This window comes from Calidris pugnax, unplaced genomic scaffold (genome assembly GCF_001431845.1).
Source record: "Calidris pugnax isolate Ruff unplaced genomic scaffold, ASM143184v1 scaffold24, whole genome shotgun sequence".
NCBI classification, from domain to species: domain Eukaryota; kingdom Metazoa; phylum Chordata; class Aves; order Charadriiformes; family Scolopacidae; genus Calidris; species Calidris pugnax.
The window spans coordinates 22398407-22414895 of record NW_015090922.1 but is presented as its reverse complement, the minus strand read 5'-3'; the positions used below and the strand labels follow the sequence as shown (position 1 = coordinate 22414895).

The 16489-nt window shown below is 41.9% G+C and overlaps 1 protein-coding gene across 1 annotated transcript; it reads left to right on the top strand.

The window, feature by feature from the left end:
* Window positions 1-1490: 1490 nt before the first annotated feature.
* On the top strand, window positions 1491-3473 carry PIGM (phosphatidylinositol glycan anchor biosynthesis class M). Its single transcript, XM_014950528.1, has one exon. The coding sequence runs from the start codon at window positions 1561-1563 to the stop codon at window positions 2818-2820; it is 1260 nt and encodes a 419-aa protein (XP_014806014.1). The 5' UTR covers window positions 1491-1560; the 3' UTR covers window positions 2821-3473.
* Window positions 3474-16489: the final 13016 nt, after the last annotated feature.

The following is a 16489-nucleotide window of genomic DNA, read 5'->3' as shown; positions in this document are numbered from 1 at the left end:
ATCACTTTTAGGACCTGATGTCATATAGAAGTCTCTTGAGCTTTCCTGTTGAAGATGGCCAGTTTACTGTATAATATGTAAATATCTGGTGACCTATACAGACAGAGGAAAACCTAATTCTCCAGCCTAATTAGTTACTATGCTTCTCCCTGCTATGCAACTGACAGCCTATATGTCATTGTATTATTATGCAAAATAAAACAGTCTTAACAGATAAAAATGGATAGCTGTGTGCACACAAACAGAAATATCTTTTGTCCCCTGAGTAGCCTAACAGTTAGGACACCCTCCAAGACTTCTGTGCCAAATGAAAAAAAGTCTGCTCCCAGTTCTCTGATGAGCATCCCCAGAAGAGAGAAAAAGCAGATTCTTTTCTTTAAGCAATGTGAGCCAGCAAAGCAGTAGCTCCCAAAATGTTCTCAGCTGAAACCATTCAGCAAAAAGAATGCAGTTGCAATTAACTACTAAACAAGCAAATGCACTTTTTTTTTAATTAATAAAGTGTCTCTAGAGAAAACCTTACTCAATTCTAATATGAAACCCATAATATTGGTAAGTAATAAATACCTGTTCTTCAGTGAGCCACAATTCAAATGTGAGATACAATCTATAGCAAATATCTAGACAGGGAAACTATTTGAAAAACATACAAAACCCCTAAAAATACAGGGAATTAACTTCTTTGTTGTAAAGAACTCTTTCTAAGGTCTGTTTTTTATGGCACTTTCTGATATAAGTAAATGAGAAAATTACTGTGGAAGGAAGCTTACCCAAGTGCTTTAGAGAAGGCTCATAGGTCTAGGCAAAACAGCCATTTGCAGAAGGTAAATAACAGATGTTATTTTTCCCCCTTCTTCTCACTTAACTGCTATTGCATGTGTTGCCTCTCTGCCCATACAGCCTTAGGGAGCCGCGCTGCGGGCTGCTCCCTACCCTGGAGGGGGTGAAGGCGCAGCAGCGGTGCGGGGCCCAGCAGTTCTTTCTACACCTTGACAAAGGTGCCCATCCTCTAGCAAGGCTCCCGGCCAGCGGTGCGGGACCGCGCTTACTGCGGCCGGGCACCGCAGCCTATCGGAATAAATATAAACCCCCACAGTAACAACGCCCCAACTCCAACGCGGCACGGGCGCGCAGCTCCACACGCCGCCTCCCGTCCGCACACGCGTTACCGCGGCGGGGCAGCTGGGCAGCGCTCCCCCTGCCCGCATCCCGCTGCCTCAGGGGCGGGGCGGACACCCAGTCCCGCAGCCCTGACCGCCTGGGCGCTCTGAGGGAACCATCCCGTAATGAGCGGGACCCGCGCCCCGCCCCGCCCCGCCCTCCCGCCGGCACTCCCCGCTGAGGGAACGGCCGCTGCTCGGCGCTCCCGCCCGGGCCAGGGCAACGGCTTCAACGGCCGCACCGCGCACGCGCCGCCGGCCAACGGCTGCTGCTGCCGCGCGCATGCGCAGTGCCGCCTCCCCCCCCCACTCCCCACCCCCTGGCGGAAGCGGAGGCCGAGCGCCTCTGCCGTTGCGGGGCATCCGCGCTCACCGGCGGCGGTTGGGTCGTGCGGGGCAGATGGCGGTGGGGCGGCCGGGGGTGGGCGCGGCGCTGGGCGCCGGGCTGGTGGCGAGGCTGGGCCTGGTGCTGTACGGCCTGCTGCAGGACAGAGCCATGCGGGTGCGGTACACCGACGTCGACTACCGGGTTTTCACCGACGCGGCGCGGCTGGTGACGGAGGGGCGGTCGCCCTACCGGCGGGCCACCTACCGCTACACCCCGCTCCTGGCCTGGCTCCTGACGCCCAACGTCTACCTGACCGAGGTCTTCGGGAAGCTGCTCTTCGTGGCGGGGGACCTGGCGGCTGCTGCCGTCGCCTACCGGGCCCTGCGGCTCCGAGGGGTCGCCGCCGGTCAGGCCTGCGGGTCCTGCGCCGCCGCCTGGCTCCTGAACCCGCTGCCCATGGCCGTCTCCAGCCGGGGCAACGCGGAGGCCCTGGGGGTGCTGCTGGTGCTCTTCACGTTGTACTTGGTGGAGGCGGGGAGCATAGGGAAGGCCGCAGCCTGCTACGGGCTGGCTGTGCACATGAAAATATACCCACTGACATACGCGCTGCCCATAGCGCTCCACCTGCAGAGCAGACGGTGCGGCAGGGAAGGGGCAGCAGGTACGGGGGGTGACAAAAAAGCAAAATTTACATGTGTAGGCTGCCTCTGGCACCTTTTTGTAAAGATTCCGAACCGCGATGTGCTGCTTTTTGGAACAGTTGCTGGATCTGTGCTGGCTGCATTGACTGTAACATTTTATCACCTCTACGGCTGGGATTTTTTGGAGCATGCCTACCTCTACCACCTGACCAGGAGGGATATCCGTCACAACTTCTCTCCCTATTTCTACATGTTGTACTTAACTGCAGAGAGCAAATGGAGTTTTGCCCTTGGGCTTGCAGCTTTCCTCCCCCAGCTGCTTTTGCTCCTGGCTGTGTCCGTAGCATTTTACAGAGACCTTGCTTTCTGTTGTTTCCTACACACTGCTATTTTTGTGAGTTTTAACAAGGTATGCACATCCCAGTACTTTGTGTGGTACCTCTGCCTTTTACCCCTCATAATGCCCAGTCTTAAGATGCCCTGGCGTCGTGGCATGCTGCTTCTCTTTCTGTGGTTTGCTGGACAAGGCCTGTGGCTTGCTCCTGCCTACTTTTTGGAGTTCAAAGGATATAACACTTTTTTACTTATATGGTTGGCAGGCTTGGTTTTCCTCTTTATTAATAGCCTCATAATTGCTCAGATTATTTCACATTATCAAAAAGAAGTGCAAGTTGCAAAAAAACAACAGTAATAAACAGGCCAAAATCCAGAAACAGTGCTACTGTCTTGGATAAGGCTTTTAATATCATCAGCACTTTGTTTAAATGCCTGTACGTTTTATTAAAGTATGTTGTATCTAAATAATAGTTTGTCGGGAGCACGAGGGCACTGACAGGCCTTAGTCTCCCAGAGCAGCCCCAGCCCTGCCCTGAGCAGTATCTGCAGGTGAACCTGTCACCCACACGGACCTTCAAACTGCATTGTAACCTTCTCTCCAGAACTGTCTCCAGGCTTGTCTCCTGCTGCTCCCGACTGGACTGCCTGGAAGGACCCTGAACCAGTTCCTCACATACCATGTCTAGGGCTGTGGGTGGACTCTGTTACGATCACCCATCTCTGTCTGCCATCTCCAGACAGAGTGTGACTGCGCCCTTGTCAGTGAGGGTACCGCCTGTGCCAGGGTCACCCTCAGCCTCGTACCCCCTTGTGAAGCTGCCCCAATCTTACTCCCTCGCACCCTTTTTCTCATTGTTACTTTACCTTTTGAGGGCTGTGGTCTCTGCCAAGGAAAACACAAGAGATTATAAAATGATGTTGGAGTTTGTCAGTCTTGTACATTCCAGTAAGTGGGTGGGCTGTTTTGAAAGGGTTAAGCTAATGAATAAATATAAGGTAATCACTTAATATGTACACTGGGTTTTCTTTTTTTCTTTTCACAGTTACATTTTAGCTATACAGTGTTTGTGGTTTTTCCAGTGTCTGGTTTTATTTCAGTGAAGTAGGAAAAAAGTGGTTATTTCATACAAGTTATTAACTTACTTTTAATTTATTTTAGAATTCAGATATGCCAGCTTGAATAATCAGTATCTGAATAGATACTGATTTTTGCCTTTTCAGTGCTGTTTGAGTTTTTGAACAGATCTATTCGTCATGTGCTTAGAGACGTGGTTTAGTGGTGGAATTGGCAGTGTTTAGTTAATGGTTGGACTCAATGATCTTAAAGATCCTTTCCAATGTAAATGACTCTTTGGAGGAAGACTTTTCCAAATACCTGTCTTGGATTGCAGAAATGTATAAAACAAAAGTATGTGTCCCCTGCTGACACAATCTAAAGAAGAGGCCACTGATTTAAACTGCAGTTAATTAGCAGTAATAGTGGATGTTAGGTACCAAATGCAAAGAGTCACAGGTACAGCTAGAATGGCACCTGTGTCCCAAAATCACTAGAGTTGTTACCAAAAAGTAATTGGAAATGCAGTCACTATCTCTACTATTAAAAATAATGAAAAAGTGAGAGGAGTTGAGGAAGTGGAGCAGTTGCCAGAAGAAAAGGAAAGTTTTACAATAGGAAGCTGTACAGCCTGTCAAAACAAGGTATTTATTCCCAGATGAGACACAAGATGTGGAATTGAATGTCAGATGGTTGTGAAAGGAGCTCAGAGCCAGTTCAGAGTCAATACTCTGCTCAAGACAATCCTACAAGAGGTCTGGTGTACACAGCCCTTGGTATAGGTGGATACTGGTGATGTATTGTTTAAACAGGCATATGCCAAATTTTTAAATTTTCAAGCACTCGATGAGATTCCCAGTGTTAGTGGGAAAGTCTGTGGCCAAGTGGGTTTGCCTTCCAGGTTCACGTTTGCTGTGCTGCCTCCCCAAACCCTGTGGTCTCCTGAGGCAGCCCTTGGCCCCAGGGCTGCAGCAGTTTCATGGCTTTCTTATGTACAGGGTTTTCTTTCCTGGTTGTAGTACTTTACCTCGTGAGGCTGAATTGCAGCCTTTTGATCTGTGAATTTTCCCGGCCCCATTGAGGTGGTTACGTGAAAGGAGAGGAAGCCCCTGAGCCCCAGCAGCCAAAGGGGGTGTTAGCAGGAGGTGTGACAATGTCCTTACACTGCTGTGGCCCAATTCAGCCTTTCTGATGTTGTGTTAGGAGGAAGGATGATTTCTCCACTCAGAATGGTGGGGAGAACCGCCTTCACGTTGTGAAGATCCTGCCAGCCTCCTCTTTGTAAATCCAGTGGGTATTCTTTTGACAAACTGTCTTGGGTTTTGGGGCAGGTCCTACAGATGCTGCAATGATTTCCTTCCCCTGACTTTGCCTGGGATGAAGGAAGACTTCTAGCACCAGCTTGTCTACATCTTCCTCAGGAGGTTTATCACTTGTGACTGGTGGCACAAGCTGCATTCACACACAGTTTAGTTCCATATTAATCACCAAAACATTTTGTATGTTCTGTGAGTACGTTAAGAAAATGTGTCCCATGTGGTTTTATTTTCTGTGGTAGAGTTTGACACTCCCAGTTAAGTGTTTGACTAGAAGACTGAAAAGGCACTTCTGTGCCAATACCTCTGTTCCCTCTATCCCAGTGTGCAGGCAAAAGCTCGTTTTCCCTTGCAACGGATCTTCTATTACCCATTATACATTTTTCTGTTGCAAATAGCATGTTTTCTTCCCCCAAAGCAATGTTTCATATCTCTTTAACAGACCTAATTATGCTGTTTCCAGACCTTTCCACTCCCTTATTTTTCCCTTCCTGTTGGCAAAGAAAGTAAATGAAAGCCAAAAGGCATTTCCAGCTTCAAAAACCTTTAAAAAAATTCTGTGTTCATGACAGAATTGTAATGTTGTTTTGTAGGTAAGAAGTAATTTCCTTACGACAAACATATTCTCGATTTATTAATAGCTAAATCATTCTGAGCCCTTTGGAAGGCAAGTTCTGCAGCAGCAGGGATTGAAGAGTACCTTCTCTTTGTAGGTCAATACCAGCCCCTCAGCAGATTTGAGAAAGTCGTGCATAAATAAGTTATAAAAAGGCTTTTATACAGAGATTTACAGTCATCAGTTTAATAATCCAGTACGAGTCCCTCTTTTTACAGTTGTTTTGTAAGTAAGATAGTCACCCAAATGTGTTTGAGATTTAGAAATAATTCAATGACTCATAAAAATCTGGATGGGAGAAATGAACTGAAAGAGACGAACAGGAGAGATATTTGAGAGTTTAGATTTTGCAAATTGCTTTAGATAGTTAAATGGAATTGAATAATTTTATTCACTGATAAAAAGCATTACATCAAAATAATTGTAACCAAGTGCAGAACAAGTTATAATTCATGAACAAGTCATGGTGATTAATTATAATGCCCTTAAAATTTACCAAATTCATTTCCTATGGAACATTTATTGCTTTTTGACGGTGTTTCTGATTCTTTTGCTTAATAATTTTATGTGCATTTATCTTCTGGTAATTAGGAACTGAAGTGTCTGAATGGTAGCTTTCATTCCCTACCGTGTGTTGCAAAATTGTAATGCTGTCTATTTATTAAAAAAAAAAGGTTGAAGTGCCCAATGAGATGTGTCTGATTTGCACAAATTTTTCACATTGCACTGGATTCCCAGGTGACTTTAGTCAAAGCTTCAGCATTTAACAGAAAATTTGCTGTAAAATTTATAAATGGAGTAATCCAAGTAACAAGGTAAACAAAAATATAATAATAAATGCTTCATTAAGTTTTAGTATGAATATGCTTAATTACCATCTCTGACACAACAACCATGTACTTGGTCTTTATTAAGTAACTGCCCTGTCTGTGCTACTGGCATTGTATTGACTCCTGTGGTAGTAAAGGCAGCAATTACGTGCTCTAAACTGAGCTCATCAGTTTTCTTTTTCAAAGAAACCTTGAAGCTTTTATATTTAACAGCAAGGGGAAACTCCAACGTTCTTCCTCAGGTTTTTTAGAGAAAGCAGATGTAAAAGACAGTAAATTTTGAGCAAATTGTTCCTTTTTTTAAGCTGAGAAGAACGAGGAATCTTTTTTTAAAGGGCTGCAGAAATATATAGTGAATACATGGAACTCAAAAAGTATATTCTTCACGTATTTCCCAAATATAGCCACAGAATGCATATCCTAATGGTAGCAGCATTATGGAATAGGATTTTCCTGAATGTAGGACAAACCCTTTCCAACCACTCGTGCAACTTTCTTGCTTAAGGGTACATTTATGTGCACCATATGCACAACCTAAACATTTCCCTGTCCATACAGAAGCAAAAACAAACGTACCAGTCTGGACACCTTTCAATAGCACGCTTTTTCAGACCTGTCCTGTGTAAAACAGGTTTCTTAAATGTTTCTTCTTTTCAGCACTCAAAATCTCTTGTGACTCAAAAACTTGAATCGTGTAAATTCTGATGCATATGGAAAGGAAAAGCCTATGCAGCAGGGATCTTGAGTTGTAATAGACATGTTCAAGAATCAACTAATTTTGACTAGAAGGTGCTCATTCCACCAGTATCCTGATGTTCTTCATCACAACAATCTGCACTGGTCACATTATTTATGTAGGAGCCCTGCTTCCGTCTTTATGCAGGATGAATACATTTTTTATTAGTAAAAGTATCAGAAAGTTAACAATTTCTCTTGACAAAGCAGTACCGGTTTTATTTTTTTTTTTAATTACATTACTTTTCCCTAAGGACCTTAATAAATCCATGCAATTTTTTTTTAATAAGTTTTAAGTCTCTGTTTCATTGGACACCATCCAGCATATATAAAGAAGACCAAAATTTGTCATTTTTTAACAGTGTAAGTCAACAGTATCTTGTTTCAGCAGAATTCCTCATAACTCTCCTTCCTGGCACGTGCTGAGGCAAGCATGGGCTTCTGCAGAAACAAGAGGTTGCTTATGGGAGGCAATCTTACTTAATGTAGATAAAACTTTAGCTTCAGCCTCTTCTTAGAGCTTAACATTGAGCCTTTAACATTCTGTTCAGATAAAACAGTTCTTAGCTTGCGTGTAAAGAAATGGCAGATAAGACGTCCTCACTATTTCCTGTGGAAATTGGTGGGGAAGCAAACTAGAACATCTGTGGAAAAATATTTAAAGGAAATGTCTGTATCTGATTATATATGAGGACAGAACTTCTGCCTTGGAAATCTGCTGAAATGCAGGCAAATTGAGCAGTAAGCTCATACTGTGAAACCTACATTATTTATATGAAAGGTATTCTATCAAATGTGCTTTCCCTTTTTACAGGAGGAAAAAGGGATCTCGATAGCAATTACCAGGCTGGATGAACATAACTTTGCCTCCTTCACATTTTCATAAGGGGGTCTATAGGGTGTCACATCCTACAGTAGCACTTATGGAGTTGTACAGGTGTGACGTGTAATGTTGTTGGTGAGGCAAGAAAGAGTATTAGTAAGTAGTCACTCTGCTTTTTGAAGGTTAGCTCAAGTAAAATCTGATTTCTGCTTCACAAGTCAGCAGCTGTGTTAATAGAGATGGTACTGTTTTGACAGTAATTTTCCAAGGAGAGCTGCACTCTGTGGCCCGAATGCTTCCATTCTGTGCAAAAGAACATTAATTCAACTCCCCTGGTTCTCAGAGAGTCAACATTTTTTTAATCTATCCTATGTCCCTCCCACTGATCCAATAGATTGAATTAACCAGGAAGCAGGGTTAGAAAATGAAGTGGGAAACAAAGTATGATTATTCTTCCTTTATTTTCCGCACTGTATAGTGTGAATATGTTGAATAATTAAGAAGATTACTTTTAGGAACACAGTCCATTTGAGCTAGGTGTTAGAGTACTTGGTTAATATAAGGTATTTTACCCAAATGCATCTGAGGGAAAATTGACTGAATGGGCTTACGTGTACTTTTGTCAAATGATAGTAAAGCTACTGATAGTTTATGTCAGGTTCAATGTTAGCAATATTTTGCCATATCTTTATGTTACAACAACAATATAACAACTAAAAAGTTAACCAAAAATAGCAATACTTGTAAATCCTAGTTTCAAGCTTCTCTTACTCAAAAGTTTGGAGGACATACATAGCCATAAACTCACTAAAGGAGAACAAATGCTGTATCACACAGCATTAATAATTCATTAATAATTATTTCTTTCCTATAGCTGACATCTTCCTGAAGAAATTAGCACTTTTTTTCTTTAATACAGTCTCGAAATTCACATGAGTAACAAGTACTTCTCCACCTTAAAACCGTCAGATGTATTTGAAAATAGATTTTAATTACCATTAGCACTTCCAAGTTTAGTGCTGGCAACAGCCAGCCTGTTAATTCCAGCAGTACAGGAACTGAAGTCATGACCAATTTTCCTTCATGCTCTAATAAACTGGTTGATTAAGTATAAGAAAGTTTGTTGCTGGAAGTGAACCAAATGTTGTTTGTGCACTGGAAATAAATACTGCATGGCTAGGGACAAAATTTACATGTGCAGGATGGAGCAAAGTGGTCAAGAAACAAGGGCAAAAGTGAGGCCCCGGAGCCCTTGACTATTGTCTTGCCTTTGCCCCTAATTTATCAGTAACAAATGATCTCAGCTTGCAGTGGTGTTTTCCTCTGCTGCTTTTGATTGCTTGATCCATTTATATGACAACTTATTCAAGCCATGATATGTCTCCTAATCCATTCCTGTAACACACTGGTATGAAGTGATTGCAGTCTTGTTTGAAACAGTTGTGAACCTGATTGTTACTAAACCATAAACACTTAACTAAAGACATTTAAGACAGTTTGATTAAAAAAAAATATTTTTTTTTTTGCATATGTTTCTGTGGGATGTTAGGTTCTCAGGTGCATTCCAGTGTTGCATTTGTATGAAGTGCGGACTAGTGCTGAAGCTAAATGAAGATCTGGAAGCAGATTAACAGAGCTCATGGTAAAAAGCTAGATAATTAAGAAGAATAATTTAGAAAAATTATAGTGTAGCTGATACCACAAGTAAATGAGATTTTATTATTAGTGGTCTGCTTAGATTGTATTGGAAGTTCATACTGAAAAGTTATTAGGGAAATGAAACTGCAGACAGCTCTGCAGCTGGTATAAACACTTACTGTAGCTTCAGATATGAGCAATAACAGTTTAAAAACTGCTTCTGTATATTCATAAAACATTCTATACATTAAGCTGTTACCCAAGAAAAAGTTACTGGTTGTGCAGCACTATGAAGGCAAATTATAATTTTGTGTTCAGATACAGGTGAAACAATGAATTTGTTTTGTATCCAAAGCTTTTGTTAGAAGATGCACAGACTACAAAAATTAAATCCAGACCAGATGTGCTGTGCCAGAAGCAGTTACAGGGAGCTCTAAATTTGCTTCAGCCTTCTAAGCCTCTTGAACAAGTGCATGCTCAGTGCTGGAGGCGGTAGGTGGTGGGAATGCACAGATGCAATCTTACCCATAGTGTGCCCAAAATAGATTTTTCCATGGTTCTTAAGGCAACCAGATGTTGTCTTAATCTATACTGTAATACCTATATATATATCCTCATATATCTATACATATCTTAAAGATACATGTATATCCTATACAGCTATATATATCCTAATCTATAATAGTACAGTAGCAAATTCAGGGACTTCATGCCCACACCAACTGGATAAACATATTTAGGATAGAGGAAGAGGCCTCTTTTAGGTAACAGGGCCATTTCAGGCCCTTTACCAGCACTTATCAATAGCCTGAGAGTGGAGAGGTAGATTGCTTCTTAGTAAAATGTATGATGATGACCACTGATGTGTTACTTTATAATGTGGAGTTCCAATTGCTATTTAGTAATGGAGGCAGGCATGACTGTATATGCAAAATGAGAAGCATGCAAATAAATATGACTCAGAGCAAAAAGTCATTTTCATTATATTTATTTCATAGGTGACCTTTAAAGGCCCCTTCCCATCAAAACTAGAACTCCAGGCATGGTGCACATGCCCTGTCGCACTCCTTCCTTCTGTCTCTCCCTGGCATGGCACCTGCCGTCTCAGAGGGAAAGCAGCAGGCAAGTTTTGGCGATGCTTCTCCCCATTGCCTTCCTGTCAGAGCAGCCAGGCAAGCCATTGAATGTGACTTACAGAATTCCCTTCTGCTTCCAGCGTTTTAAATGTAAGGGTTAAAAGAAAGTTCACAACATGTGGTATAGGTCAGAGCTGCTCAGATATTACAGGCTGCTTGTGTGACTGCAGCTGCTAATGTTTTTTATTTATCATTTAGTAGTGATACAATTCCTACCTAACTCCTTTACCAGGTAAACAACCCCTGTAGAAGTCCTGTGCAGGCAAATGTATAGACAGGTCTGGCATCCAGTGGCTCTGTGTAGTTGTGGTCCTGAGGCCTTTGAACCTGGCGGCTAATGTTAATCCAGTGTGGAAGTTTGTCCTGTATCTCTCTGGCATTCGTTGGTTCTGATTTTACAATGCTCTCCTGAGAATTCAAAGGCGGCAAAAGCCATTGAAAGCTTCCTTGCAATCTGGAACAGATTAGTGTTGGGAAAGTTTCTGCTTTTATCTAAACCAGATTCATCCGTTTAATTATTCTCATACTAGCACATTTTCTAGCATTTCCGTGCAGGCCGGGTAGCTCTGACAGCATATGGGTGCCACGCTTCACTCTTTCATCACAACAGGAGCAGAGTTTGTTCTGCACTTCTGAGAGACACCTCATCCCAGGTTCTGCAAAAGTAGGTTAGAAGTCCAGCAAGAGATATCAAAGGTAAACGCTGGGGCTCACAAGAAGTTTGAAAATGCCTTCTTTAAAGCCCCTAGTTGTCAGTGACATTTGCTGCCCTTTGGCTTCTCACTTCACACTCGCATGCTTTTGGCTTTGATTATGCCTCTGCAGAAGTAGTGAACTTTTGTTACAGAAGTATTGCAGACAATTTACAGTATCATATAAAAATATATTTCTGTTGCAATTCATCAAGGCTAACGCTATATTAATTTAGCAGTCTGGAAAAATTACAAGTAATTTTATCTTTAGTGTTGATTAGTGGCTGACATACTGTCTAAGATTAATCCTCAGGATGATACAGGAGATCGCAGCTGGGGACTTAGCTGCTTGAAATTGGAGCATTATTTGGGCCTAAATGAAGTGTATTCACAAAAACAGAAACTAATACAATTACATCTTGTCAAGCCAAGGTGTTAGAAGTAAGCCAGGTGCTTTGACTGCAGGCCAAACCAAACCTCTGTCTACAAAGGAATTATGCTGCATTAGTTACTGAACATGCATAGTGTTCAGCAACTTAAAGGTCAAATACATTCATGAGAACATGTAATCTTATGTATGCTTGGTGAATGAATATGAAGAAAGTATCTGCTAGAGAAGAGGAGGATCAGAATATTGAAAAAAACTCATGGCTCACATTTAGATGGGCAGTGCGGATGTTATTCCAATGCCAGATTTCTGCAAAGAGTTTCAAGAACACTCATGAAGACTAAATGATATACTTCAGCCTTGAGAATTTAAATAGGTACTATGCTGCCATATGGCAGAGCTGCTTTCAAAGCAAATGCAGGATTTTTGCTCTTCTGAGAGACCAGATGGCAAAGAGATTGGTATCTAGAAGCTGTCACACCTAGATCATCAGTAGCACTCAGTTGTACAGCACAGAAAGTCATTTTAATCTGATAGGTTTTCAGTAGTTTATATAAAACACAAATAATGTGTGCATTTATTTCCCAAACAAACAGAAAAATATATAGTAAGATCCTTGTGATAAAATATACTTGTTCTTGTGCAGTATTGACAAGACAAAATTGATGGACCAGAAATGTGAATTACTCCTTTTCATAAGAAGTGATCCTTCCATCTTCAGGGACTTATCAGTAACACGTGTGTATTGTGTAAACCTTGCTGAGACATAGGAAAACCCAGACTCCAGCATTGCTGACCAAATGTCTTCCAAAAGCATTACAGCTACTTAAAGCAAATACCTTTTACATTGCTAGAGCAGGTGAGGAAGAACTGATAGTAACATAGGATATCATCCAAACCAAATTATAAATGCTGTATTTGTGATTTGTCTCCTAATAAAGACTCCAGAACAAGTTCCCACAGAAATTCCATGACAAGGTGTGACCAGGCCTCAGTCAAGTTGTTAAAGGATGTCTACAATTATGGTTTAGTTCAGAGCAGTTGTGAGGTGAGTTCCCCCAGTCCTCACTTACTGCGTGTTGGTTTCCATCACAGTATGCTGATATACAGAATCTGAATTTCTTTTGGATGAAGACTTGCTATAGATATCCACCTAATGAACACCAAGACCTCGTAGGAATAAGAGGCTCTGAATCAGCAAGCGAGTGCACTGCCATACAATTTTATGGCATGTGTGGAACATGCATGCAGCAGTGCAGTGCTCTCCAACCAGGTTGAGCCTTCTTGTGATAACCCTGAATTTTTCTTGTGCTATGTAAAGGTGTCTGCACCTTCACACATGCTGTTAGCTACCAGACCTCAACTCTTTGAGAATGGCTCTTGTTTCTTCCACTGAAGCATCCCCTCATCAGTATCTTTTCCCATCTTTCTGCCCCACTGCCATCCCTCTGCTAATGACCTCTTTTGAAGGGCTTGTCTCACCCTCTTCTCTTTCACCGTCCCCTTTTGCAGCTACTGCCTTTCCTGTTGGTGAACGTCAGGCTCTTCAGCTTCCCCTCAGACACCTTCTACTACACACAAACTACAGTAATGCAATACAGGGGGAGCAAAACCAAATCTACTCTGCAGAATACCCCACAATGTGTTTGAGGCCTCAGCTCTGACTGCTCCAGCCTGCTCATCTGTTCATATTGCACTGCACTGCCTGCTAATGGTGCTGTAAGCTGAAGAGACTTTTTTTTTGAAAAATCTTTGGGTATATATTCCATTTAATTGAACAACAAATGTACATTAACATTTCAGCATTTGAAACACAGGTTCCAAGCCGTGTGGAAACCAGTGCAGGTAGAGGAGGGTAAGTAAGGATGTTTTTGTGGTGTGTCAGTGTGAAAGGGAACTTCTTTCTCCCAGCAGCAGGGAGCACAGGATTTCAAGTGTAGAGCAAAGGCAACTGAATCAAGGAAACTCCTACGGTTACATTTTGACAACTTTGTCTTTCCAAATGAAAATCTGTCGCTGCAAGAATTTAGCAGAAAATAAGGCAGGGCCTCTAGATTTTAATCAATTTTAAAAAATGAAAAAAATAAAATCAATAGTAGACAGAATCATTCTGCAAATCATCAGACCAAAATCTCAATTCCTTTTTCCTTCTGGAAACAAAATATGTTTTCTGAGGTTTCCTTTCCAGTTTTGGATTAGGCTTTCCTGGTTTGGCCATTATAATAATACAAGAAAAAAGAAAAGAAGAAAATAATCAATCAATCTTCTTAGTCTTCTTTTTCTGGACTAAAACAAAATGATCTGACCCAATCTGCTTCTGACAGTCTTAGCTGCTGACTTCCCTTTCGTTTAGTTTATTTTAATTTAATTCATTCCTCTCTGTTCCTCACAGAACTGCATCTTATTCACACTTTGGAGATGTTTCAGCACTTCCTGTTTGGGTGTCCTACTTAAAATCCATACAGACAGTTAATAGTTTCTCATAAGAACTGAAGATGGAGCAATTTTTTATTAGTTCCTAGCTCACCTTGGTGATTGCCACAGTACACTAGTCATGTCAGTGCTCATGTTGCCATTTGGCCTGCAAAAAGCTGCAAAAGCTAACAAGAGTTACAGGTTTGCATTTGAAAAAGCACGCTTAATACATTGTTATTGCCAGAATAAATTTGATTACACATATTACATTTACAACTAACCAGAATACAGAGGAAAAAATCCTATTGTGATATGGCAAACCCCAAACTTGAGTCTTTTACTCAGCAGCCATTTAGAAAGAGAAATTTTAATTAAGCACCTTGGAAGAAGAGTTTTACCAATTCCTTGTTTTCACTTTTATTCTTACTTCACCCACTACAATGTATCCTTAGTCATCCTAAAAAGTCCTTCATCTTTTCATTTTTGTTGTGTTGCCCATTATTTCCTGTAATTTTATTTTCTCATCTATTTATAAATTTAATCAAGCACACACAAATAGTTACTCTAGATAATGCAGTTGAACTTCATTAAAAAAATGCAGGAAATGATAATAGCATTGTAGTGCACCAGAGTGGAAAGACATTCACTGCTGTTCTGTATTGTTGCTTTTCTGAAAACATACTTATTATCAAAAAGTAGATCTTAAAATATCATATCCAATTATTATATATGGGTTTATGTCACATTGGCAATTAATCTGTTTACATCTTTAAATTCAACCTTGTACTCAGACAAAGCTCTGCATCTAAATTAATCATCTCTAGGCCTCTCAGCAGCCACTCTGCTTCCTTTAATTCAGAATACTTTATTGCGAAACTTCAAAACCACCTACAGAATTTTATCCAAGAATTGTTCAGTACTCTGAATTGTGGCTAAAAGGTATAATAGTGTTTTTCTGGCCTTACAAAGCCATTTAATACACTGTACTTAAACTTCATCTAAATATTTTGTGTATTTACCATAAATTCACTTGATTAAAACCTCCTATTCTAGTCTTTTGACATAGATACTCCGTAGAAAGCAGCAATAGTGTTCAACATTGTGTTGTGTGGGTCAGACAGAGATGAAGAGTACAGTGTCACGTCATGAGAGGGTTAACACTTGCTGGAGCTGTAGGACAAAGCAAAAGTTGTGGCCACTTATTCCCCAATATTATGACCTTTGTCAGTGTTGTTCAACCTTTCCAGCAGATAAGTACATTTACACCATCATTCCCTGTTAACCTACTTTCCTGAAAAGGCCTGTCTGTCCAAAGGGGCATTCTTTGAGATGCTCTGTCCTGCTGGGTCCAATTCCACTGATTTCAAAGGTTTTGGAGTCTGTATCAAAGGCTATCTGCCTAGTTGTTTCACCTAGAACACTACTGTCCAGGCAATCATGCAAAATATCCTTTTCTGCAGGTAAACTTGCTTGAAGGATGCCTACAGGATGCCTACAATGCTGAGATCAAAAGTCTGTCTAAAGTATTAGTTGGGGAAGGATGCACGACTCTACTAAGATGGAGGAACATTGTATGGTCATAGTGCAGCCTGGCAGTGACATGGTTCCAGGGACGGCAGTGCCAACCCAAATCACAGAAAAGCATGAAGTCATCACCTGTATATGCAATGTTTGATTTTGTTAGAGACACTGAGAGGGTGATTATGAAGTGGTGGACTGACAGCAATATCTATAGTTCCCTGGGGTGCAGGACTACGGGGCAAGAGCCCCAAACAGCTCTACATAAAGCCTTCCCTTGGCAGTTGGGAAGCTATGTCAAATAAGTCTACAGCCGAGCTCAATTATATATTTGATATATGCCATATAGAACTGTAAGATCCACCTCGATGGCTGCCAAAAACTGATCTTCTGTTAAGTAATAGGAGGTAGGGTTGGCTGTCAACAAAGCAATAGCAAACTTGGAGCCTGACAGTGACAAACGGGCACTGGGACATGGCTGCCATGTCCTAGCAAGTGGTTATTCTCATGCAGAAATTTAGGACACACTATCTCTTCTCCCAGGCAGGAAGGACAATACGGTGCCACCAGAACAATGCTGGTCTGTCTTTCTGTCTTCATCAAAGCAAATGTGCCGGACATCTGATCTGTATGGTCCCAGCATGGCATGCTGCTGGCAGAGCCTGATGTGAGAGAATCTGAGGACACGTGCTTTACTGGGGGGGAGCCCCAGTGCCCCCAGGTGAGACGTGCTGCTCCAGCACTGGGAGCATTGGTGACATGCTCTGGCATCCTTGAAATACCTGACTGAGCAAGCGCTAGCACAAAACTTATGGGAATCCCTGTCACTTGTGGGCAGATAGATGGGGGACAGGGAGGAGAGT

Excerpts from the sequence above, each read along its gene's own strand:
- PIGM (XM_014950528.1), top strand. The coding sequence starts at position 1,561 with ATGGCGGTGGGGCGGCCGGGGGTGGGCGCGGCGCTGGGCGCCGGGCTG.